The 25,178-nt window shown below is 39.0% G+C and overlaps 1 protein-coding gene across 6 annotated transcripts in view; it reads right to left on the reverse strand.

Annotated features, from left to right (window-relative positions):
- The window catches only part of rims2b (regulating synaptic membrane exocytosis 2b), a 92,023-nt gene extending 68,950 nt beyond the window's left edge, over nucleotides 1–23,073 (reverse strand). For 4 of the 6 annotated variants that reach the window (XM_029122956.2, XM_029122955.2, XM_034294735.1 and 1 more), the window contains exons 1-12: nucleotides 22,466–23,073; nucleotides 19,155–19,219; nucleotides 17,347–17,466; nucleotides 16,446–16,545; nucleotides 15,871–15,994; nucleotides 15,007–15,050; nucleotides 10,062–10,171; nucleotides 9,038–9,085; nucleotides 8,313–8,443; nucleotides 7,458–7,629; nucleotides 5,900–6,044; nucleotides 2,695–2,706 (exon numbers count right to left, since the gene is read on the reverse strand). In XM_029122956.2, the coding sequence (XP_028978789.2) occupies nucleotides 2,695–2,706; nucleotides 5,900–6,044; nucleotides 7,458–7,629; nucleotides 8,313–8,443; nucleotides 9,038–9,085; nucleotides 10,062–10,171; nucleotides 15,007–15,050; nucleotides 15,871–15,994; nucleotides 16,446–16,545; nucleotides 17,347–17,466; nucleotides 19,155–19,214 (1,066 nt within the window). In that variant the 5' untranslated portion in view covers nucleotides 19,215–19,219; nucleotides 22,466–23,073. Of the gene's footprint in view, nucleotides 1–2,694; nucleotides 2,707–5,899; nucleotides 6,045–7,457; nucleotides 7,630–8,312; nucleotides 8,444–9,037; nucleotides 9,086–10,061; nucleotides 10,172–15,006; nucleotides 15,051–15,870; nucleotides 15,995–16,445; nucleotides 16,546–17,346; nucleotides 17,467–19,154; nucleotides 19,220–20,267; nucleotides 20,323–22,465 lie in introns of all 6 variants that reach the window. The other 2 variants (XM_034294734.1, XM_034294736.1) reach the window with 2 other exon arrangements.
- Between the last annotated feature and the right edge of the window lie 2,105 nt (nucleotides 23,074–25,178).

Here is a 25,178-nt window from a genome sequence, read left to right on the forward strand (position 1 = left end):
CTGGAAATTGACTATTCAGTGCTGTCCCCTCTGGCAGAAGGTTGAGGTCTATCAGGACCAAAACCTCTCAACACAAGAACAGTTTATTTCCTACAGCTGTAGGCCTCATGAATATGCCTACAGCTGTAGGAAATACTGACTACATACACACACAACCTTCAACAGGAAAAATCTATAACCCAAACAACTATCGTCCAATACTGATGACACCCATCAGCATTTTCCCCACAAATCACTGCATCTGTTTTTTAAACAAAGATATCTGAGGTCAGATCTCACAATGAACATTGACTGTTGTACAGACATCTCCCAAAAAACTATGGGAGAACTCAGAGTTCAACAATGACCGTGATCCCTCTTTTGATGATCATATAAAGTATATTTTTTGTAACATTAAAAACAGCTTTGCAGAAAAGCAAATACATGCATTTGTTCCATGATTAGACTATTGCAATGCTCTTCTCTCTGGTTACATTGATAAGACACTAAATAAACTAAAATGATTGCCAAATACAGCTGCTAAAAAATACATTGCTCCAGTATTAGCCTCTATACACTGGCTGCCTGTTAAGGCTAGGGCTGATTTTAAGGTTTTTAGGGAGTTTTTAAAGGATTTTAAGCTATTAACCTACAAAGCATCACATGGACTTGCGCCTACCCGTCTAACTGAATTGGTCCTGCTGAACATACCTTCAACTGATTCATGTGAAAGACGCAGACTTAGTTGTAACTTTGAAATGTTTGATGAAGACTCATCTCTTCAGTAGGGTGTAGTCTGGCCCAGTGGTGTGAAGGGGAATGGCAAGGCACTTTATTTACAAACCGTCCTGGCTGTCTTTGCCTCACTATTCCACCTCTCTCCAAAGCCATTCAGGGGCAGAATCATCGGCCTACTTGTGTTCTCCAGTGCCGTCCCTAACACTATTGAGATGGGAGTGAACTCTATGGGTTATACTTAGCCCTGTCTTAGGTCTGGTGTTTCGCAAAGTGGGTGGAGTTATTCAAAGCCTGGTTTCCCTTTTCTGGGATTATCTTTGGATTGGGTCACAGTGTGTCCAGAACTCCTTGTCTCAGTCCCTAGTTTTACACTTTATTTTTAATAGTTTTGCATCATGGGTCAGGAGTCTCATGACAGTCTATATTATTGATGTTGCATTAGTTTATATAATGGGGTCAAGGGTCATTCTGCATTACATGTCCAAGTCTCCTTTTGGATCCAAGGAATGCTCTCTCATTTTTAGGAGGACATGAGCTCTTGGTTCACACCTCAGGCTTATCTGACTCCTAACTGTTTCTGTCCAAAACCATCCTGGTTGGGCTGCTGATCTAGTTTCTATCTGATGATTCCTGTTGACACTGCCCACAGCCCACCTGGTCATCCCTATCATTATCCACCTGGTTGTGCAGCTGATCTGGATTCTGCCTAAACTCTGGAAACAGCCCATCGGCATTTACTAACTTGCAGGTCATCTAAAAATACATTGACATGGCTCAAAAGGTAAATATACTGTACTCTTATAATCTTCATCTGGGCAAAGCCAGAAGAGGGCCATACACGTCTAGGTTTCTTCTTAGGTTATGACCCTTCTAGGGAGCTTGTCCTACCTACTGTGCATCTTCAGGTCAAGAAAATATAGCAAATTAAAAAGGCCAGAAAGTAGGAAAAGGGTGACATTAGTTCATATCAACCAAATTATATTAAAGATTAGAAAGGTCAATAAAGGTCAGAACCAGTAATAGTTACAATGTAACAGTGAACAGTTTTATTTTAGGCTTCCAATAACGTAGATACTAAAGGTTGTAGCCAGCGAAGTGTTTGTCAATCCTGAACAAATCCTCTTTTGCCACTGGCCGTTTCAACAGCTTATTAGCCATTCTTGAATGACATTGATACAGTAACTATCAATATAGGTGAAAATAACCAACTTTTTTGTCAAGTGTAAAGACGAGAGAATTGTGTTGCCAGCCAAGTTGCCAGCCTGAATAAATCGTAAGGCATAATTAGTTTTGACTGTGACGGGAGTTGAACGCAGGACCTGTTGTTCTGTAGTCCACGCCTCCAACCACTACGCTTTTTAACAAGGGGTAGTCAGTCAGACATTCAGTCACTCAATAAGAAACATTCGCTCTTCTAGGCCAGCTCCGCTTAAGCGGTCCGGCAAAAAGGAGTAACAAGGCTACTTTTGACGAATACGCATTATTTCACATATGTTGTGTGCAAAATTAATTCATACTTAACTGTAGCAAGCTATGATAAACTATTAATTTAAAAAACAAACAATAATTCTGATACTGTTAAGTTATGTAGCTCAACAGCTACGGTTAGGCTGGGTTAGCTTTTTTGTTCATTGATTAAAAATATGGTATGTAAAAAAGAAAAGCATGTTATCATACATTTCTACGCCCAGTGATGGTGAACAATGATGCCCACCTCCTTTGCATCGTTCATCCTTTTTGTAGACCAAATTATTGCTGGACAAAATGCCACCATGACTAGTGTTAAATCATTAGACTTTTCCGAATTGGTCCCAGGTATTATGGCAGAGCTATTGAGACGTCAGAACTATATGTCCCATCTCAGCTTTATACCTATGGGACAGAACAGTCCGGAGGGCAGAGGTCAACCAGGGATAGGATACAGTCAGGAGGGCAGAGGACAACAATGAACAAACAACAGCAAGGTAATGTTATTACCTGTTATGGTACCTGAGTTCATTGGGTTGTGGTGGGAGTTGGGAAGAAAGCAAAATTAGACATAATTTATTATTATTAAAAAAAAAAGAAAAATAGAAACTGGAAAATGTGCAGCAAACACAAATTGATAGCAAACATTTAACAAAAAAATGCCCCTTTCTCATCAATGCATAACTTCAAATATATTCCTATAAAAAAGGATATATAATGAAGTAAGAATGTATTCAGAAAGTATTCAGACTTATACTTTGTCCCCTTTTTGTTGTGTTATAAACTTAATTTTTTCTTTTCAAATTACTATGGGCATAGATCACCAGAAGAGATTTGGAAATGTTGTAAATCTTAAATCCAACATCTTGTAAATGTTAGAGGCAGGGTTCTACATAGTGCCACTTTAAAAATATTGTGGCATAAACTCATCCTCTCCCAGACAAGCGCTGTAGGGAGAACCCAAGGGCATAAAACGGGGCCCTTGAAAACAGTCCAGTTGATAAAAACCTTGACAAAGCATAACTGACCCCAAACAGGCCTCGTCAGGGAAAGCTAAAAGGGTCCCTAGGGATGCAGCTACGGGCAGCAGGGAGTGAAGGAAGACTAAAGAGAGTAGAATAAGACTAAAAACAATGGGGAAAGACTAAAGATAATGGAGGAAGACTAAAAATAATTGAGGAAGTCTGAAGATAATGGAGGATGACTATTTAGAGTGGATGAAGACTAAAGATAATTGCGGAAGACTAAAGAGAGAGGGCAGAAAGACTAAAACAAGTGGAGGAAGACTAAAGAGAGTGGGCAAAGACTAAACAGAGAGGGGAAAGACTAAACAGAGTGGAAGAAGACTAGAGAGTTGAGGAAGACTAGAGAGTTGAGGAAGACTAAAGAGAGTGGAAGAAGACTAGAGAGTTGAGGAAGACTAAAGATAATGGAGGAAGATTAAAGATAGTGGAGGAAGACTAAAGATACTGGGGGAAGAGTAAAGATAGTGGAGGAATACTAGAGATAATGGAAGAAGACTAAAGAACCCTCCAGGGGTTTGGGTTTAGTTCAGTTAAATTAGGTTACATAATATCTTTGTAAATAAATGCTCTCCAGGGCCCAGAACACCATCTTTGTGTATGTCCCATTTGTCTCGTCCCTTTACAATATCTTTTTCTCTTCAATCTAAATTTAAACCTTCTAATGACAAAGCAAAAACACAATTTTAATACATTTATAATAATTTATAAATGAAGACTATAAGCAAGCAAGTTTATTTATACAGCACAGTTCATACATAGAAGCAATTCAATGTGCTTTGAACAAGGGAGACTAACCACCATAATGATAAAACAAGGGAGACTCTAATCACCTTAATAATAAAACAAGGGGGACTCTAACCACCTAATAATAAAACAAGGGGGACTCTAACCACCTAATAATAAAACAAGGGGGACTCTTAACCACCTAATAATAAAATAAGGGGGACTCTAACCACCTTAATAGTAAAACAAGAGAGACTCTAACCACCTAATAATAAAACATAGAATAAGAATAGAAAAATAAAAACATATCTGGTAGATTCCGTACTAGATACAATTAGGAAGCTATAAAAACTGTAAGGCTAACAGTGTGGTTAAGTTTAAGCGCTCAGTCAAAGAAAAGAGAACAGGGTTAAATCCAGGTTAAAAACAAGGTTTTTAACATGTATTTAAATATTTATATGTTTGGGGTACATCTTCTAGTAGTTTATTCCAGTTGTGTGCATCATAACTGCTAAATGCAACTTGTTTAGTATGAACTCTGGACTTCAGTAGCTGATCTGAGTTCATGGATCTAAGAAGCCTGCTCAGTTTGTACTCTTCAAACACATCAGTAATTTATTCGGGGCCTAATCCATTCAGGGTTGAGCTCAGGCCTATATAGGTTCAGTACAGCCCACTGTGTCCCCCTCCTATGCATGGTTAGTCTAAACAAGAGTAAATCATCAAATATTGATAGAGCTTACTTTCTGCTGGAGGTATGAACCCTTCTAGTTGTAGGAACATCCTGTATAAGTGAGCAGAGTTGAAACACATAATGGCCTTACTGAATGATTGGATTATACTTAGAATAAGGAATATGATATTATTATGTACCATGGAATAAGAACATTTCTACCATAAACCTCAGGAGAAATACAGGCTGCTCTGGAATAAGATGGTGTGGTTGTTTCAAGGAGCACAATGCAATGATACTTGAACAAAATGAGCTGCATGGTCGAGTTGCCAGAAAGAAACCTTTACACCGCCAATGCCACAAAAAAGCCTGGTTACAATATGCCCAACAACACCTTGACACGGCGCACAGCTTCTGGGACACTGTAAATTGGAGTGACCATAAGCACTCCAATTTGTTGCCATGTTTTGTTTTATGATTGTGCCATTTTGTTATGACCAACAGTTGAATGTGAATCCCATAAGAAATAAAATACATGTGTTTTGCCTGCTCACTCATGTTTTCTTTACAAGTGGTATATAAAAACAATTCTCTAAGGGTATGCAAACTTTTGAGCACAACTGTATTTTATCCGAATCAGTATTCAGCCATATTTCATTCAAAAGATTTATCAAAGCCGTTTCAGTACTGCGGTGAGGTTGGAAGCCTGACTGAAATTTGTCTAAGAGACCGCTTGAGTTCACAAAATTGCTGAGTTGATCTTGGCTATAAAAGGGATATTTGATACAGGTCTATAGTTGTTCAATATAGATGCATCCAGTGTTGTTACAGACATTGGAAGAATTAATTGCAGAGAGCCATTAATTATTTGCTGTTGATCCACATTTATAGAGTTAAAAAAAAATATTAAAGCAGATGACACTGTGTTGAGACAACACGTGGGAGTTTTAAGATGTTGAAATATTTCTTATAGGGATTTTTGATCAATTGTATTAAATTGTGATATAATAACCAAGTTATGTCTTGGTTACACAACAACATGTGGAAAATGTGAAGATCTCTGAATACTTCTCGAAGTCATTCTATATATTTGTTCTTCCTGCTTATGAACAAATAATAAGTATTATTTTTAATGTCTGTCAACATCAGTGATGGTAGAGTCTTACTGAATCAGTGTGGTGATACTTCAGTGTGGTGATGTGTCATTTAGAGATGCCGGACTGATGGTTCAGTGTGGTGATGTGTCATTTAGAAACATTGGGCTGATGGTTCAGTGTGGTGTACTGGGACCTACTCTGTAGCCTTCTCTCTCCTGGTAGCAGTCTTCTCTGCATGTAGGGTGATGGGCTTGGCAGTGGGACGGAGGACATGTTGTGTGTCTGCAGTTTGTACCAGTGGGCTGCATCATCCAACAAAGCTGTCTCCAGTTCTATAAGGACCTGAACACACAAAACACACACAACACAAGTACTGACTGGAGGGTTCTACAGTAATGAAACTTTACAGCTCCATGTAGTTCTACAAGACTGATACTTTACAGCTCCATGTAGTTCTACAAGACTGATACTTTACAGCTCCATGTAGTTCTACAAGACTGCTACTTTACAGCTCCATGTAGTTCTACAAGACTGATACTTTACAGCTCCATGTAGTTCTACAGTACTGATACCTCACAGTTCCGGTTAGGATCAGGGGTTATTGTTAACCCATACCAAGAAATAAATCAGCTTGGGTTAGTGTTGTCGATTAGGATCAGGGGTTAGTGTTAACCCATACAGAGAATTAAGTCAGCTTGGGTTAGTGTTGGCGGTTAGGATCAGGGGTTAGTGTTAACCCATACAGAGAATTAAGTCAGCTTGGGTTAGTATTGGCAGTTAGGATCAAGGGTTAGTGCTAACCCATACAGAGAATTAAGTCAGCTTGGGTTAGTATTGGCGGTTAGGATCAGGGGTTAGTGCTAACCCATACAGAGAATTAAGTCAGCTTGGGTTAGTGTTGGCGGTTAGGATAGGGGTTAGTGCTAACCCATACAGAGAATTAAGTCAGCTTGGGTTAGTGTTGGCGGTTAGGATCAGGGGTTAGTGCTAACCCATACTGAGAATTAAGTCAGCTTGGGTTAGTGTTAACCCATACAGAGAATTAAGTCAGCTTGGGTTAGTATTGGCGGTTAGGATCAGGGGTTAGTGTTCACCCATACAGAGAATTAAGTCAGCTTGGGTTAATATTGGCAGTTAGGATCAGGGGTTAGTGTTAACCCATACTGAGAATGAAGTTAGCTATAGCACAAACTTCCCCCACTGCATCAGTCTCCCACTGCACCCTTCTCCCACTGGGAGGGTTAGGGTTAGGGTCAGACCTAATCCTAACCCATCTAATACATTGTTAATGCGATCAACCCTAACTCCAATACTATGTTTACTTTTGTAGTGATAAGGGTTTAAAATGTGTATAAGTTAACATGGGGTTCGTAGCACATGCAGAGGTTTCAATTCAAAATTGCTATGCTTCAAGGCCAAGAACCCTATAATCCCGAAATGTTATTGAATGTTTATAAACAACGTACCATTTTAATTAGCATTGTTTACATAGTTTAAACTTTTATTTCACATGTTTATGCTATCCCAACTTAAAAGATGTACATGTTTATCAACTATGATTATATTAATTATTGTACTTTTTATCATTACCATGAATGAAACCTTATACAATTACATTTGAAGGGACCAAACCAACAATGTTTCTCATAGAATCTCCTACAATATCCTAACATCAAACTCTTAAACTATCTTATGTAAAACAAGCTGGCAAGCCCATCACATTTACTTCAGTAACTGTTTGGTAAAATCTCTTACCTCTCCCAAGAACTCACTTTCCTCCTCTCTGACCCGTGCCTGGTCCCACAAAGTGATCTCCAGCATGCGTTCTCTAAACTCCCTCAAATGGACTGGGGTGTACATGAAGGTCTGGTTCCATTTAGGTTCTACAGATTTCTTAACTGTTTTTGTTCTCCGTTTGCTTTTGTCACTACAGGGAAGCATACCACACCATTTATACCATATGACTGTATAATGATAAATGATTATACCATATGACTGACACAATCATAAATGATTATACCATATGACTGATACAATGATAAAAGATTATACCATATGACTGATACAATGATAAAAGATTATACCATATGACTGATACAATGATAAACGATTATACCATATGACTGATACAATGATTAATGATGAAACCATATGACTGATACAGCGATAAACCATTATACCATATGACAGATACAATAATGGTACAACTGTGATGCAACCATGGTACAATACTATTCATACAGCTAATAAATAACACATGTACAACAATGCTATAGTACTCCAGATAAAACCGATAAATAATACTTATACAACAATGCTATATTACTACTGATACAACCAATAAATAATACATGTACAACAATGCTATACTACTTCAAATGCAACCAATAAATCATACATATACAACAATGCTATAGTACTCCAGATACAACCAATAAATAATACTTATGCAAAAACACTGTAGTACTACTGATACAACCAATACATAATACTTATACAACAATGCTATAGTACTACCGATATAACCAATACATAATACTTATACAACAACACTATAGTACTAATGATATCATCATATTGTAAGACAATGTGGATAATGTTCTTTCCTACCTTCTGTCAGGGAGGAGGTATATTTTAGCATATGGGTTCCTGGGTCGGCCGTCTTCCCGGGAAGGAAGGTCTTTAGATCCCAGGATGGTGACTATCAGCTGGTGACCCATCTTATCATACCACAGTTTGACCTGGAGAGAAAGAACAGTGATATCATTGATGAGCAGATTATCTTTAGGCTGGTCTTACTGAGGAACTCTAATGTGTCATGAACTTAACTTTATAGCAGAGTGGATCACAACTCTATGTCTCGCTTACTGAGAGTTCATTAGCCAATGTAGTGTCATATAGTACATTTAAGCATAGGTGATTTCCAAACTGTACAGGCAGAACTAGACTGGAATAGTGTACCACCTAGACCAGGGGTCTTAAAAATTATCTGGGTGTGAGAACTACTCTTTAGAAATGAAAGTACTTAGAAACTACACTTTTTGTATTTTTTACTATGCTGTTAATTAGGTACATTATTCTTCTATGTGAATTATGCCTAGGTTTGGTACGTTTTTTTTTTTATCCTCAATGTCCATAACTAAATCATATCAGAACACCTTTTTAATAGGTTTGGATGAAATCTTTAACCCCAACTGTAGTAGAAACAGCAATATTGGAAGTACATTGAAGGGTATAATTGTGTCCACTTCTCTCCTATGCATTTTCCAATTACTGAAAATAGGAATATGGCAGGGAGAGAAGGACAGCGCCTTCCAGGCTGACAGGGATTTTACCTGGACCCGAGGGACTGAAGGCCTGGTTCTTCTATTAAGGTTTGGACTCTGGTGAACAGAATGAATATACATTACAAACAAGATAATAATACAAACCAAAAGCACACACAGACACACAAACCAAAACCACACAGACACACAAATCAAAACCACACAGACACACAAATCAAAACAACAAAGACATACAAACCAAAACAACAGAAATGCATAAACCAAAACAACACAGACACACAAACTATAATAACACATACACATAAACCAAAACCACACAGACACACAAATTAAAATAACACATACACATAAACCAAAACCACAGAAACGCATAAACCAAAACCACACAGACACACAAACCAAAACAACACAGACACACAAATCAAAATAACACATACACATAAACCAAAACCACAGAAACGCATAAACCAAAACAACACAGACACATAAATCAAAACCACACTGACACACTTTTGCAGACACTCAACATTAAAAGCTGTCAACAAAATAGATGAAATTTCTGTCTCTATCCTCTGGCCTTCAAATACATAACATGAATAAACCGTCAAACATTTAAACTATACCCCCAGTTTCAGCCCTAATTCAAACAATATTTACACATCTGTCAAATGTAAAGTTTTCCATATTTGTTGAGAAATTTGAATCTCATTGCCTTCACCAAAATGAAAACATACTATGTAATCAGTTATTTTCTATATGAAATTAATTCACAACAATCTGATTTCTTTGACCTAATGGACTTTTGTTAAATTGATCAGTGGCAAAAACATGATTAAAATCTATTTTGATTTAATGGTAATAAAAAAATGTGGAAAAGCCCAAGGTGTGAATCCTTATGAGAACCTCTGTATATACTGAATAATTTTGCATTCACCTGTATGGGTAACGTGAACTGATCAGGTTTCTTGTCTATGTTTATCAAAGTCCCACCTAAATGCTTTCCTAAAGATCCCTCATTTGATTGGTTCATTTGGTATTCAATTATTTAGTTTCAGCACACTGTAGTCCTTACAGAGCCTTGTCCAGACAGGTACTGGGGAGCATCATGAAGCATTCCAGGACTCATGGGAGAAGTGACAGATATCACTGGACCCATCTTCTGGGATTCAAAGGAACTCCAACCTACAGAGACAAGAAATAATTAACATTTTAACTTAAAAGTATTAAATGTGCAGTTTATTTTTGAATCATTGTGCTGATCTAAATAGAATGATAAAATAAAAGGAACAGTTCCATCTACAGTTGTGCTCAAAAGTTTGTATACCCTTGGAGAATTGATAATATAAACTACTGACAGCATTACTCCCAAATTCCAAGTAAAAATGTTGTAATTTATAGTATTTATTTGTAGAAAATAATAACTGGTCAAAACAACCAAAAAATATGTATTGTTTTCAGACCTCAAATAATGCAAAGAAAACAAATTCATATTCATTTTTCAACGACAAAATACTAATGTTTTCACTTAGCAAGAGTTCAGAAATCAATATTTGGTGGAATAACCCTGATTTTTAATCACAGCTTTCATGTGTCTTGACATGCTCTCCACCATCTGTCACATAGCTGTTGAGAGACTTTATGCCAGTCCTGGCACAAAAATTCTAGTAGCTCGGCTTTGTTTGATGGCTTGTGACCATCCATCTTCCTTGATCAAATTCCAGAGGTTTTCAATAGGGTTCAGGTCTAGAGATTGGGTTGACCATGACAGGGTCTTGATCTGGTGGTCCTCCATCCACTCCTTGATTGACCTGGCTGTGTGGCATGTAGCATTGTCCTATTGGAAAAACCAATTCTCAGAGTTGGGGAACATTGTCAGAGCAGAAGGAAGCAGGTGTTTTTCCAGGATAACTTTGTACTTGGCATGATTCATGCATCCTTCACAAAAACAAATCTGCCCGATTCTAGCCTTGCTGAAGAATCCCCAGATCATCACCGATCCTCCACCAAATTTCACAGGTTCCTAGAGAGGTCCAATCCTTATGGTCTTTTGCAAACATCACCTTGGCTCTTCTTTGCTTCTCATTGATGAAGAGCTTTTTTCTAGCTTTGCACAACTTCAGCCCTGCCCCTAGGAGCCTGTTTCGAACAGTCCTCGCCAGCTGCTGTTTGCCATTCTTTTTGTAGGTCACATGATGTCATCCTACAGTTGTTGAGTCACATTCAAATGAGTTGACGGTCATCTCTGTCAGTGGAGAGCCGTTTTCGTCCTCTGCCAGTTTGTAGCTTTGTTGTCCCCAATGTGTGTTGCTTGACCTTGTTCTTATGAACAGCCGTCTTTGAAATTTTCAAGATGGAACCAACCTGACGCTCACTGTATCCCTCTGCCAGTAAAGCCATAATTGAACCATTCCTCACTCAAAGCTTTTCTTTTCAACTCTTTTGTCATGCTCAATAGTTATTATTTTATTTAAATTACCTTTGAGGTACTAGTTGCACTGTTTTTGCCATCCAACTGGTCCTATTGCAAGAGAATAGTGATGACCACAGCAGTGTTTTTTATCCTTTTCTTCGTTAAATTAGATTTGGTTCAAGTAATCACCTAATCGGTACCTCATTAAGTAAAAGGAGGTGTTCCTGTGTTGGCATTTAACAGACACTGGAATGGAATGGCTTCCATAAATGTAGAGATACTGATTTATGAAAAATTAAGAGTGATCTCTTAATTTTTTACAGAGCTATATGTACCATTTGTAAAGAAAACATGAGTGAGCAGGAATTCTTAAGGGATTCACATTCAACTCTAGGTCAGAACAGAATAGCACAATCATAAAACAAAACATGGCAGCGAAGAAAAAAATGAATTGACCCCTGTTCAAAAGTCTGGATACCCTTAGTTTTTAAAATTGTGTACTGCCCCCTTTAAAAGGTCAGATGCTCAAAGGTCAGTTATTTTGTGAGATGTCCCACCTTCTTGGACATACAAAAGGAGGTGTTTCTGAACTGTATGGCAGACAGGCTGTCACTGATATTGAGTTAGTGTCTTTCTGTCTCTATTTGCAAATATTAATAAACTGAATTTGTGTTAAAGATCATTTTGATCTCTGTCTTACCTGCTTTAAAAAGTTCTGACTTTAGATTTCTCCCCAGAGTGGCTCGAGGATATTAAGGTCAGGAGACTGTGATGGCCACTTCAGAACCTTCACCTTTTTATGCTGTAACCACTGGAGGGTCAACTTGGCCTAGTGCTTAGCGTCATTGTCGTGCTGGAAAGTCCAAGAGCGTCCCATGTGCAGCTTTCATGCAGAAGAATGCAAATTGAAGAATGCCAGTATTTTCTGATAACATGCTGCATTCATCTTGCCATCAATTTTCACTAGATTCCCCATGCCTTTAGAGTTCACTCACCCCCAAAACATCAGTGAGCCACAACCATGCTTCACAGTGGGGATGGTATTCTGTTCACTATAGGTCTTGTTCATCCCTGTTCAAATATAGCGCTTATGGTTGTGACTATAAAGTACTATTTTGGTCTTGTCACTCCAATTTATGGTGTCTCAGAAGCTGTGAGGCATGTCAAGGTGTTGTCAGGCATATTGTAACTGGGCCTTTTTGTGGCATTGGTACAGTAAAGGCTCCTTATTGGTAACTTGACCATGCAGCTCATTTTTGTTCAAGTATTGGCATATTGGGCTCCTTGAAACAGCCACACAATCTTTTTCCAGAGTAGCCTGTATTTCTCCTGAGGTTACCTGTGGGTTTTTGTTAGTATCCCGAACAATTCTTCTGGCAGTTTTGGCTGAAATCTTTCTTGGTCTACCTGACCTTGGTATCATGATATCCCAGAATTTTCCACTTCTTAATAAGTTATTGAACAGGACTGATAGGCATTTGCAAGGCTTTGGATATATATTTTTTTTCCATCTTTATAAAGTTCCATTACCTTGTTACGCAGGTCTTTTGACAGTTCTTTTCTGCTCTCCATGGCTCAGCATCTAGCCGGCTCAGTGCATCCACATGAGAGCTAACAAACTCATTGACTATTTATACACACTAATTGCAATTTAAAAAGCCATACGAGTTGGAATTTCACCTTTAATTGCCATTTTCACCTGTGTCACCTTGTGTGTCTGTAACAAGCCAAACATTCAAGGGTATGTAAACTTTTGATCAGGGCCATTTGGGTGATTTCTGTTATCATTTTGATTTAAAAAGGAGCCAAACACCTATGTGATAATAAATGGCTTCATTTGATCACTATCCTTAAATGAAAGACATGTCTTTTGCATGATAAGTCATGATAAGTCACAATTTCTGCCAGGGTTACCATATGAGCACAAATGTAGTACATTGTTAAGGAACAGCTCCATCTAAAATGTATTAAATGTAGTGTATGCTACAAGTGGAATGTGTAGATGTGCAATGAAGGCAAATGCAGTCTAACTGTGCCATGAAGGCAAGTAGAGGAGGGAAGAAAATTTTTAAGTATTAAGTATAATGTATGTTACAAGTAGGATGAATAGTTGTGCAAAATTCTTATTTTGAAGGTGTAAGGCAGATTGAAGGTGTAAGGTATAATGTGAAACTGAAATGCAGGGATTACAGCAATGACGTTCACGAGGTAGACATGTACATGTAACACAGAAAAATGCAAGATGTATGCATTGTTAAGGAACAGCTCCATATAGATGTATGCATTGTTAAGGAAGAGCTCCATCTAGATGTATGGATCGTTAAGAAAGAGCTCCATCTAGATGTATGGATCGTTGACAGTAAAACCATTCATGTACACTCACCTAAAGGATTATTAGGAACACCTGTTCAATTTCTCATTAATGCAATTATCTAATCAACCAATCACATGGCAGTTGCTTCAATGCATTTAGGGGTGTGGTCCTGGTCAAGACAATCTCCTGAACTCCAAACTGAATGTCAGAAAGGGAAAGAAAGGTGATTTAAGCAATTTTGAGCATGGCATGGTTGTTGGTGCCAGACGGGCCAGTCTGAGGATTTCACAATCTGCTCAGTTACTAGGATTTTCACGCACAACCATTTCTAGGGTTTACAAAGAATGGTGTGAAAAGGGAAAAACATCCAGTATGCGGCAGTCCTGTGGGCGAAAATGCCTTGTTGATGCTAGAGGTCAGAGGAGAATGGGCCGACTGATTCAAGCTGATAGAAGAGCAACTTTGACTGAAATAACCACTCGTTACAACCGAGGTATGCAGCAAAGCATTTGTGAAGCCACAACACGCACAACCTTGAGGCGGATGGGCTACAACAGCAGAAGACCCCACTCATACCACTCATCTCCACTACAAATAGGAAGAAGAGGCTACAATTTGCACGAGCTCACCAAAATTGGACAGTTGAAGACTGGAAGAATGTTGCCTGGTCTGAGTCTCGATTTCTGTTGAGACATTCAGATGGTAGAGTCAGAATTTGGTGTAAACAGAATGAGAACATGGATCCGTCATGCCTTGTTACCACTGTGCAGGCTGGTGGTGGTGGTGTAATGGTGTGGGGGATGTTTTCTTGGCACACTTTAGGCCCCTTAGTGCCAATTGGGCATCGTTTAAATGCCACGGCCTACCTGAGCATTGTTTCTGAACATGTCCATCCCTTTATGACCACCATGTACCTATCCTCTGATGGCTACTTCCAGCAGGATAATGCACCATGTCACAAAGCTCAAATCATTTCAAATTGGTTTCTTGAACATGACAATGAGTTCACTGTACTGAAATGGCCCCCACAGTCACAAGATCTCAACCCAATAGAGCAGCTTTGGGATGTGGTGGAACGGGAGCTTCGTGCCCTGGATGTGCATCCCACAAATCTCCATCAACTGCAAGATGCTATCCTATCAATATGGGCCAACATTTCTAAAGAATGCTTTCAGCACCATGTTGAATCAATGCCACATATAATTAAGACAGTTCTGAAGGCGAAAGGGGGTCAAACACAATATTAGTATGGTGTTCCTAATAACCTTAAGGTGAGTGTATGTCAGCACTTACTTGATTCAATTTGTCCATGTGTGTCAGAGATACTGGGAATATTTCTTGGAAACACCAAAGAAAAGGAGCACGTAAACCACAAAATTAGAAGAATTAGAGAACACAAATATTATGAAGCATGACAACCCAAATATAATTATGAAGAGAACCCTAATATTACTAAACAATTTAACCAACATTTTGTGAAGATTAATAACCCATATGATAAAAAAAACAACTAGATATTATAAAGCATGAGAAACTTATATTATACATTATGAAGCATGAGTACAACACTATAAGGCAGAAAAAAGATGCTACACAGAAAGTGTTGTAGTGAAGCTGGGATATAGCCATGAAGCTAAACGACTAAAGCTGGGATTTTGCCGTGAAGCTAAAGGACTAAGGCTGTGATATAGCTGTGAAGCTAAAGAACTACGGCTGTGATATAGCCATGATGCTAAAGAACTAAGGCTGTTGTATAGCCGTGAAGCTTGATGACTATGGCTGTGATATAGCTGTGAAGCTAAAGAACTAGTCTTTGATGTAACTGTGAAGCCTAGAGACTTTGGCAGATGTAAGCGATTTCAACAAATCAAATTATTGGTAAATAAAGGCAATTCTCCTTTGGAGAGATGGTGTGAATCTCCCAATACTTATCATACAGTTGCAGTTTTCAAGGACCACATTTTATTGTATTCCTTTCTTTCGTAACTTCTCAGAGAAACCACCAATAAAATGTTTCCCAATGATTTCCATAGATCCACAACTCATTCTGTCTTAAAAATAATACTGAAAGACTCTTGAGCATACATCAATACTAGTGAAACATCTCAGACCAATTACACACATTGCACTATAAGGTTCTGTTTGAGCTGAGCTCACCCTGTGGCTCGAGAGACTACCAGCTCCACTTGGGGGTCAGACTTTGATTCCAGTATGATATTGTAAACTTCCTTGAATGTAGCTCCTTCAAGGAACCTGCCATTCCATTCAAGAACCTGATCGCCTGAAAAGAGGGAAATATGGCAAGATAATGAGAGTGAAATAGAGAAAGAAAAGATACATTCTCATATTAAAAGGTATCCAATCATTACTTCCTTTAAGCCGCCCAGGAAAACATTATCTTCTAAATGTATAAAATGTAAATCGGAGACTTCTGCACAGATACTAGTATTGACAAATGAATCATTACATTATGGCTGTGAGGGAGTGCGTACTGATTACATCATCGCTGTGTGCTAGTGCATACTCATTACATCATCGCTGTGAGCTAGTGCATACTCATTACATCATTGCTGTAAGCTGGTGCGTATTCATTACATTATAGCTGTGAGCTAGTGCGTATTCATTACATCATCGCTGTGAACTAGTTCATACTCATTACATCATCACTGTGAGCTAGTGCATACACATTACATCATTGTTGTGAGATAGCATCAGTGTGACTCAGTATGTACCTGGTCGAAGATGACCAACTGTATCTGCTAGGCTTCCTCTTTTCACTTTAGTGATGAAAGCACAAAGTCTACCAGAATCTGTCATCTTTCCTCCAACCACCTGTTGAACACAAGTTTAGTAAAAATCTCAGGAATAGATGATCTCTCACACAACCTAAACATCTACAGAAATACCAGATTAACAGAACAAGAGCTGTTCCTGATGTTGAAAGAGCTTAGATCAGTGATGTCAAAAGCTGACCTCTAAAAGACAGAAACAGTATTGTCTGCCTCTGTCAACAGAATACAGATCATTTTATTATAAACAATATTGTCAACCTGTCAACAGAATACAGATAAACAGTATTGTTTTCCTGTCAACAGAATAGTTCCTTATATTATAATTTAATAAATTGTCTTGTTAGTAAATAGCTAATAAAGTCAGCAAGTCAATATCACTATCTTTTATTTAGCTTCTCAGCCAGTAAGATCTAGGCCAGTCAGTCAATCAGTCAGCCAATTAGTAGATCAATATGCCATTACATCAACTATTCAATCAGCATGCAAGTCTGTCAGTGAGTCAGTTATTCGATTAGTCAGTCAGTATGTCAGTCAGTCAGTACATCAGCCAGTCAGTCAGTACATCAACCAGTCAGTCAAATACATCAGCCTGTCAGTACATCAATCAGTCAGTATCCCAGTCAGTCAATACATCAGCCAATCAGTCTGATAGCCAGTCAACCAGGCAGTCATTTAGTTAGTCTGTCAGTCATTTAGTCAGTAAGTTAGACATTTAGATGTAGTTATGACAAACAGCCAGCTGGTCATTCAGTAATATATTCAGTTAATCAGAAAACCAGTGGGTCAGTCAGTCATTCCAAATATCATTCCCCATATAATATCAGTGAGTCCTGGAGCTTACCTTGAGTCCCAGCAGAGCTCCTGTATCTCTGGGCACTGTGCCATCCTTCATTCGCTTGTTAAGTAAAATCCGCCCTATCAAGCGTTCACCATCTTTGGATGGTTGCCATGACACCGGGTGCTATGAGGTCAAAGTGACAACATACATCTTAAGTAAGCTTCTTACATTTCATGAATTAAACATAAAGGCCTTCTCTCAATAGTTTTTTCTTAATTCCACTATTCCCAAAACCCACTGGATGAGAAAGCATGAGGTCCCTTCCCTCTGACCTCTTCCAGTGGATTTTCAAATTGAGAGGAGACAAAAAAAAGAGCTATGAAGAGTCAGATAGAGACCAATAAAGAGAGGGACAGATCTGGATCTAGACAGAGCTAGAGATGTCGAGAGATGGACATTATATACAGCTCTGGAAAAAATGTCTTTCCATTCCAAAAAAGTTGAGAAGAATAGTTAAAATTAAGAGATCACTGCAAATTGAATGGTTTTATTCCTCACTCAAAACCTTCCTTTTCAACTTTTATGGAAAGGAAAGAAAAAGGTGAAGTGGTCTCAATTTTTTCTGGAGATATATATGTATATAGATAGATAGATATATAGAGGGAGAGAGAGAGAGGGGGGGGTGGGGTGATAATTATTTCTGGAGCTGTATATGTATACATAGAACCAGTAAAAAGTTGGGACACACTCATTATGTGGTTAGGGTTAACCCTAACCATAACCCTAACACTCATTCCAGGGTGTTTGTCTAGTTTTGCTATTTTCCAGTAATGTTAAATTTTTAAATTTTTGAATAATAATGAAACCATTAACACCATGAAATGACACATGGAATAAGTAGTAGTAATAGTTTCGAGTGGTTGTATTGTGTTCATTTTAGTTTGTGTTGTGTAGTAATTGTAGTAGTAGTAGTTGTGGTGGTAGTATTGTGTTAATTGTAGTGTGTGTCGTGTTGTAATTGTAGTAGTAGTAGTATTAGTTGCGGGTGGTGGTATTGTGTTAATTTTAGTGTGTGTTGTGTAGTAATTCTAGTAGTAGTAGTAGTAGTAGTAGTTGCGGTGGTAATACTGTGTTAATTTTAGCATGTGTCGTGTAGTAATTGTAGTAGAAGTAGTAGTAGATGCGGTTGGTAGTTTCGTGGTAATTATAGTGTTGTGTAGTAACTGTAGTAGTAGTAATAGTTGCAGATGGTAGTTTTGTAGTAATTGTAGTAGTAGTAGTAGTAGTAGTTGCGGGTGTAGTGTTGTGGTAATTGTAGTGTTGTGTAGTTATTGTAGTAGTAGTAGTAGTTGCAGGTGGTAGTTTTGTAGTAATTGTAGTAGTAGTAGTAGCAGTTGCGGGTGGTAGTTTTGTGGTAATTGTAGTAGTAGTAGTAGCAGTTGCGGGTGGTAGTTTTGTGGTAATTGTAGCGTTGTGTAGTAATTGTAGTAGTAGTAGTAGCAGTTACGGGTGGTACTTTTGTGGTAATTGTAGTGTTGTGTAGTAACTGTATTAGTAGTAGTAGTTGTGGGTGGTAGTTTTGTGGTAATTGTAGTAGTAGTAGTAGTAGTAGTAGTAGTAGTAGTTGCGGGTGTAGTGTTGTGGTAATTGTAGTGTCGTGTAGTCATTGTAGTAGTAGTAGTAGCAGTTGCGGGTGGTAGTTTTGTGGTAATTGTAGCGTTGTGTAGTAATAGTAGTAGTAGCAGTTACAGTTGGTAATTTTGTAGTAATTGTAGTAGTAGTAGCAGTTGCGCGTGGTAGTATTATGGTTGATCAAGTGTCCACGGGTGAATTGAGAAACAGGGAGATGGTAGTATGAAGGTCTGTTATACCATAGACATAGAGGCTGCCTCATTATGCCAAGATGCCTGATCCCACCAATGGTCATCCATATCTCCTGTGAAATCAATAATAACCAAGAGAAAGGAGTGAGAGAGAGAAAGAGAATTGGGAGAGAGAGAGGTTGGAGAAAAAGACAGAGTTGGGAGGGTGTAACGAGTTGAGGATATGGAGGGAGGGAAAAAGAAAGGGATTCAAAAAGAAGGAGGGAGCCAGGTGAGAACAGAAACATGCATGATAGAAACAACACACAGTAAACAGAGCATACACTTAAAATACAGATGCATTGAAATCACAGATAACTAAATGTTCAGTGCATTTTAACATTATCTATAAAATACTATCAACATTTTCTGTTATGACAGAACCCAGCTGCATTTTAACAGAACTAGGCTGCACCATGACAGAACCCGGCTGCACTTCAACAGAACCCAGCTGCATCATGACAGAAATTGTCTGCATTTTAACAGAACCCAGCTGCATCATGACAGAACCCGGTTGCATCATAACATAACCTGACTCCTTCATGGCATAACCCAATTGATTCATAATATAACTCAACTGCTACATAACATAACCCGGCATCTTCATAACATGACTTGGTTCCTTCATAACATAACTTGGGCCCTATCTTGACAAAGAACATTGTTTATTGGTAACATACCCAGAATCCATAGTGGCAAACAGTAGAAATATTACATAGGTTAACTGGGGTATGTGTACAAGACACCTCTATAGTGAAAACCATTCACAACAAGAATGTCCTAACATTTTGAGAAACTATAATATCTTACTTATCTTACTTACGTAAATTTACTCAACATTATCAGACCTTTCTGACAGCTTGATTCCCCTTGATTCCTATTGTACTGTATGAAAAAGTTTAAAATACTTTTACGTACAGTACAATAGGTAGCTACATGTTTTTATGTTACACTTTTTTATGCAATGCTTTAAAATTACTGTTGTAATATAGAATCTGAATACATTATTATTATAATTTTGATTAGTATAGTGGTTCTAAAAAGGTCAAGGGTGTTGAAGGTTTAACACCATCCAAGCAACTCAAGCAGGTCATAAATTGTCACAAAATAGTTAGTACTCACATCTCCTAGCACAAATATCTCAATCTTGAGAAGGCTGCAATGCTTTCCAATGAGACTGAAATGAAACTAACCTCATAAACAGGCCACAAATTCCTTCACACTATAAGCTATGCAACAATGTCAACACTCCCAACACAGTGCCAAACTATTTCTCAATGCCCAAAGACAATGACATTCATGAAACCTTCTCAGAAAATATCTCAGATATTTTTTTGTCCATTAAAATAACATCAAATTGATCAGAAATACAGTGTAGACAATGTACATCTTTTAAATGACTATTGTGGTCAAAACAGTTGATTTCTACAGTTTCTCTCAATTGTTTTGGCTAATTTCTTGAATGAGAATTCTTTTTTCAAACAATAAGTTCAAATCTCTGAACAATGTTTCTTGCTCAAACCAGATTAGAATTTCTCATTCATTTAAACAAATTGCACGTTTTGTGCGCAAAAGAGTAAGTACAATTGTCTGCAACAGGCCCAATACCTACATGCACATGGCTTGCTGATCAAAACTGATGAGTTGAATTTTCTGTTTTCATGTAACACATCGCAAAATTGACTGTATACATACAAATTTGCATATCCTTTTTCTGTGTACTACAGAATTTTACCATATTTACTTTTCCCAGAAAACATTTACCATTGTTGAAACGGGTATCTAAAAAGATCAATGTGATACACACCAGAATTCAGCTAGACAAAAAAGTAGAACAAAACTGAAATGTATATATAACAAACATTTCCAGGGTTGACTGCCATGGTGAAAAAAACATCTGAAAATGTTGACCAGTACGACTCACACGATGAGAAAAAAACTTTTCATTTTGGTGGCACTGGCCAATTTACTGACAAAATGACTAGGTTTTCAAGCATGAATTAAATGTTTCGGGTGAGTTATTACATTTTGCAGACATGCCATAGAATTGTTATGTTCTTAAAAATGAACCAAAGCGATTGAGAAAAACTGTAATGAAAATCTACACAGGCATAGAACACCTACAGAGGCCCATTATCAGCAACTATGAGTCCTGTGTTCCAATGGAACATTGTGTTGGCTAATACATGTTTATAATTTTAAAGCACTATGTGATCATTAGAAAACTCTTTTGCAATTTTGTTAACACACATTCTTGTTCTGAGAAATAAAGGCTATTACACGTGAGAAATTGTCAAGAAACTGAAGATCTTGTAGAACCTTTTGTACTACTCCCTTCACAGAACAGCACAAACAGGCACTATCCAGAAAAAGGCCCCTGAGCACAACTGAGCAAGAGGACAAATACATTAGAGTGTCTAGTTTGAGAAACACCTCACATGTCCTCAATTGGCAGCTTCATTAAACAGTACTTCCATGCTAGTTAGGGTTAAGGTACTATTTAATGAAGCTGCCAATTGTGGACCTGTGAGGCGTCTGGTTTTAATGGACAAAATATGTGCTTTTCATTCAAAAGCAAGGATGTTTCTAAAGTTACCCCAAACATTTGAACAATAGAGTAGTTTGCAAGGAAGCTCATATGTATAGTGTGGAACAGTAATCTCATTTTGGTTCTGATTGTGTCAGGTCCGGTAGTTGTTGGAGTAGTCTAATCCACTAGCCTACCGGTGAAGGATGTGTTGTAAAACCCAAATTAAGGCCAGCATTTTCTGTCATACATGCAATTCCTGTGATGGTCTAAATCTAACTGGTCTGACCATGTGTTGGTCTAAATTCATCTATTCTGACCATGTGTTGGTCTAAATCCATCTATTCTGACCATGTGTTGGTCGAAATCTAACTGTCCTGACCATGTTTTGGTCTAAATCTAACTGGTCTGACCATGTGTTGGTCTAAATCCATCTATTCTGACCATGTGTTGGTCTAAATCCATCTATTCTGACCATGTGTTGGTCGAAATCTAACTGTCCTGACCATGTGTTGGTCTAAATCCATCTATTCTGACCATGTGTTGGTCGAAATCTAACTGGCCCATCACAGCAGGACAATGTCCTCTCCTATGTGGTCAAAACATACTGTTAATAATCTGTCTTTGCTACTTCTACCCTTTGAACCCCCTCCGTTGCCAGAAACACTGTCCTAAAGCTGCTCTACAGAGCGCACACAGCAACCCCCAGAAAGATAACACAGAGCAAAATAAATTAGCCACACAAGCACAGAGATCACTAACACAACCCTCTTCTTACTGTCCCAATACTCACAGGCCGGTCCAGTCCCCATGGAGGGGCAATTCAGAGATGAGTCTACAACCAGTCCGGTGTCACCCTGTTGCTGCTTCCTCCTGCTGGTAAGAAGGGAGTTCCTGCCTGATAATAATGAGCTTACCTTTATTCTAGTAAGCCAGCTCAAATACTCTGTTACCTAACATTCTGTCTAACCCTAACACTTACATGATCCACAGAACTGCCAGCTATTTCCTTATACTGATCCCTGTCAGTCTTCCTTTCTTTCTTTCATCTCTCTCCCCTCTGTCTTCCTCTCTTTTCTCTTTCTATCCTCTCTCCACCCCTGGTCTCTATAGTCTGACACTGGCAGTGTTTCACAGCAACCAACAAGTCTGACTTTTGGTATCAAAGTGCGATTAATCCCTTTTAGTTAATTCCACATGAATCACAAATCCAATCAAGAAATAAAACTTGAATTTAAGAATCCTTTAGCTAAGCGATGCATATCTCCCTTCTATGTCCTAATAAGGATCTCCAATGCTTAAACCACAGACAGTATTCCATAGTGTGGAGAAAGCTGAGAAAACCACTCGCCACCATTTTCCTTGTGTTAACACAGTAAGCAGTCGTTGTGTCCACTTCAACCTTTCTGATAGGTTGTGTCAGACCTGCTCTCTTCTCTGAGAAGTAGGAGGGAGTTAGGCAAATTTGGACCAATCACATCCAGTTAACCACTGCTCTGGTGGTGTTTTCCCAATGACATCTGAGTCATATATTGCATTGCTTGTCTTGTATACTGTAAGACATCTGCTGAAATGTGGCTCAGAGGTTAATACTTTTACAAATGTAATTATGATAAAGAATACCTGGATTATATACAGCTCTAGAAAACATTAAGAGATCACTGCACCTTTTTCTTTCCTTTCCTTACCCTAAAATATTGTGTTTAGGTTTCAAACTAAACTGTCTAGAGAGGCCTGAGTGGTGGTCTGGAAAACTTGATGTAGGTGTACCCTCATCCCCTACACTACTTTCTATTAGATCAAGAATGGGTGACATTACCCTCATCCCCTACACTGCCTTCTATTAAATCAACAATGGGTGACATTACCCTCATCCCCTACATTACCATGTATTAGATTAACAATGGGTGACATTACCCTCATCCCCTACACTACCTTCTATTAAATCAACATGGGTGACATTACCCTCATCCCCTACATTACCTTGTATTAGATTAACAATGGGTGACATTACCCTCATCCCCTACACTACCTTCTATTAAATCAACAATAGAGTAAAAACAAAGTCCTGAACTGGTTGGACCTCAAATCCATTGCTATTTCTATTGATTTAGTTTTTTTATCTTTCTCCAGCCCGACTCCCAATTTTAACAAAACATTGATATCCCACGTAAAGTTAGCTAATGAAGGAACCTACACAGATGTCATGTCTAAAAATACATGGAATCACACTGGAGGGTCTCTGTCCATCTGTCTCCTGAAGGGTGCCTGAGTCCAGAGGATATTAAGTCCTGATAAGGGGATTGTCAGTGACGCATAGATTAAAATAGAGTCTCAGTCTGGGCCTATAGCCTGTTGCTGAAAGAGGCCTGTTGCTGGAAAAGTTATAGCGGCCTTCATTTACATTAACCATGGAAGAATAGTCACCTCAGCCAGGCACTGGTCTGTCTCCCTCGTGAAAGACGGTCCTAGATAATGAAAGGCATCTCATATTGAGTTACTTATGTTCCTGACAGAAAGGACAAGGGAGAGGTGAGGGTGGGGGTTGAGGTGAGGGTGGAAGGGAGTGTGGAGGTGAGGGTGGAGGTGGGGGTTGAGGTGAGGGTGGAGGTGGGGGTTGAGGTGAGGGTGGAGGTGAGGGTGGAGGTGGGGGTTGAGGTGAGGGTGGGGTGGAGGTGGGGGTTGAGGTGAGGGTGGAGGTTAGGGTGGAGGTAAGGTTGGAGGTGAGTTTGGGGTGGGGTGGGGGTTGGAGGTTAGAGGTGAGGGTGGAGATAAGGGTTGAGGTGAGGGTGGAGGTGAGGGTGGTGGTGGAGGTTGAGGTGAGGGTGGAGATGGGGGTTGAGGTGAGGCTGGAAGGGAGTGTGGAGGATAGGGTTGGAGGTGAGGGTGGAGGTGGAGGTGGGGGTTGAGGTGAGGGTGGAGGTGAGGGTGGTGGTGGAGGTTGAGGTGAGGGTAGAGGTGGGGGTTGAGGTGAGGGTGGAAGGGAGTGTGGAGGTGGGGGTTGAGGTGAGGGTGGAGGTGGGGGTTGAGGTGAGGGTGGAGGTGAGGGTGGAGGTGGGGGTTGAGGTGAGGGTGGAGGTGGGGGTTGAGGTGAGGGTGGAAGGGAGTGTGCTGAAAGTTCAATAACACTTATTCAGGGTGTAATCACTACATGCTCACAGTATTACCAGATGATGAAAAGATATGGGACGGATTAGCATGTTGTTTTGGCCGATAAAAAAAATTAAAGAAAATGAAAATATTGGCTGCTGGAGTTTTTCTTAGACTGGGTTTCAGACTGGGTTTTTTGTTAAAGCAATTTGCAACGACTGCTGATGTTAAAAGGGCTTTATAAAATACATTTGATTTATTTATAAATTTGAAGGAGGGGGAGGTGGAGAAGAGGAGAAGTAGGGGGAGGTGGAGGAGGGAGGGCTAGCAAACATCCCCCTCCACATTCCCTCTTCAAAACCAGCAGCAGGAGTGGATGGAATAGGGGAGGTGGAAGAGGTGGTGGAGGGGGGACT

The sequence above is a fragment of the Esox lucius genome, chromosome 10 (assembly GCF_011004845.1).
Source record: "Esox lucius isolate fEsoLuc1 chromosome 10, fEsoLuc1.pri, whole genome shotgun sequence".
Taxonomy (NCBI): Eukaryota; Metazoa; Chordata; class Actinopteri; order Esociformes; family Esocidae; genus Esox; species Esox lucius.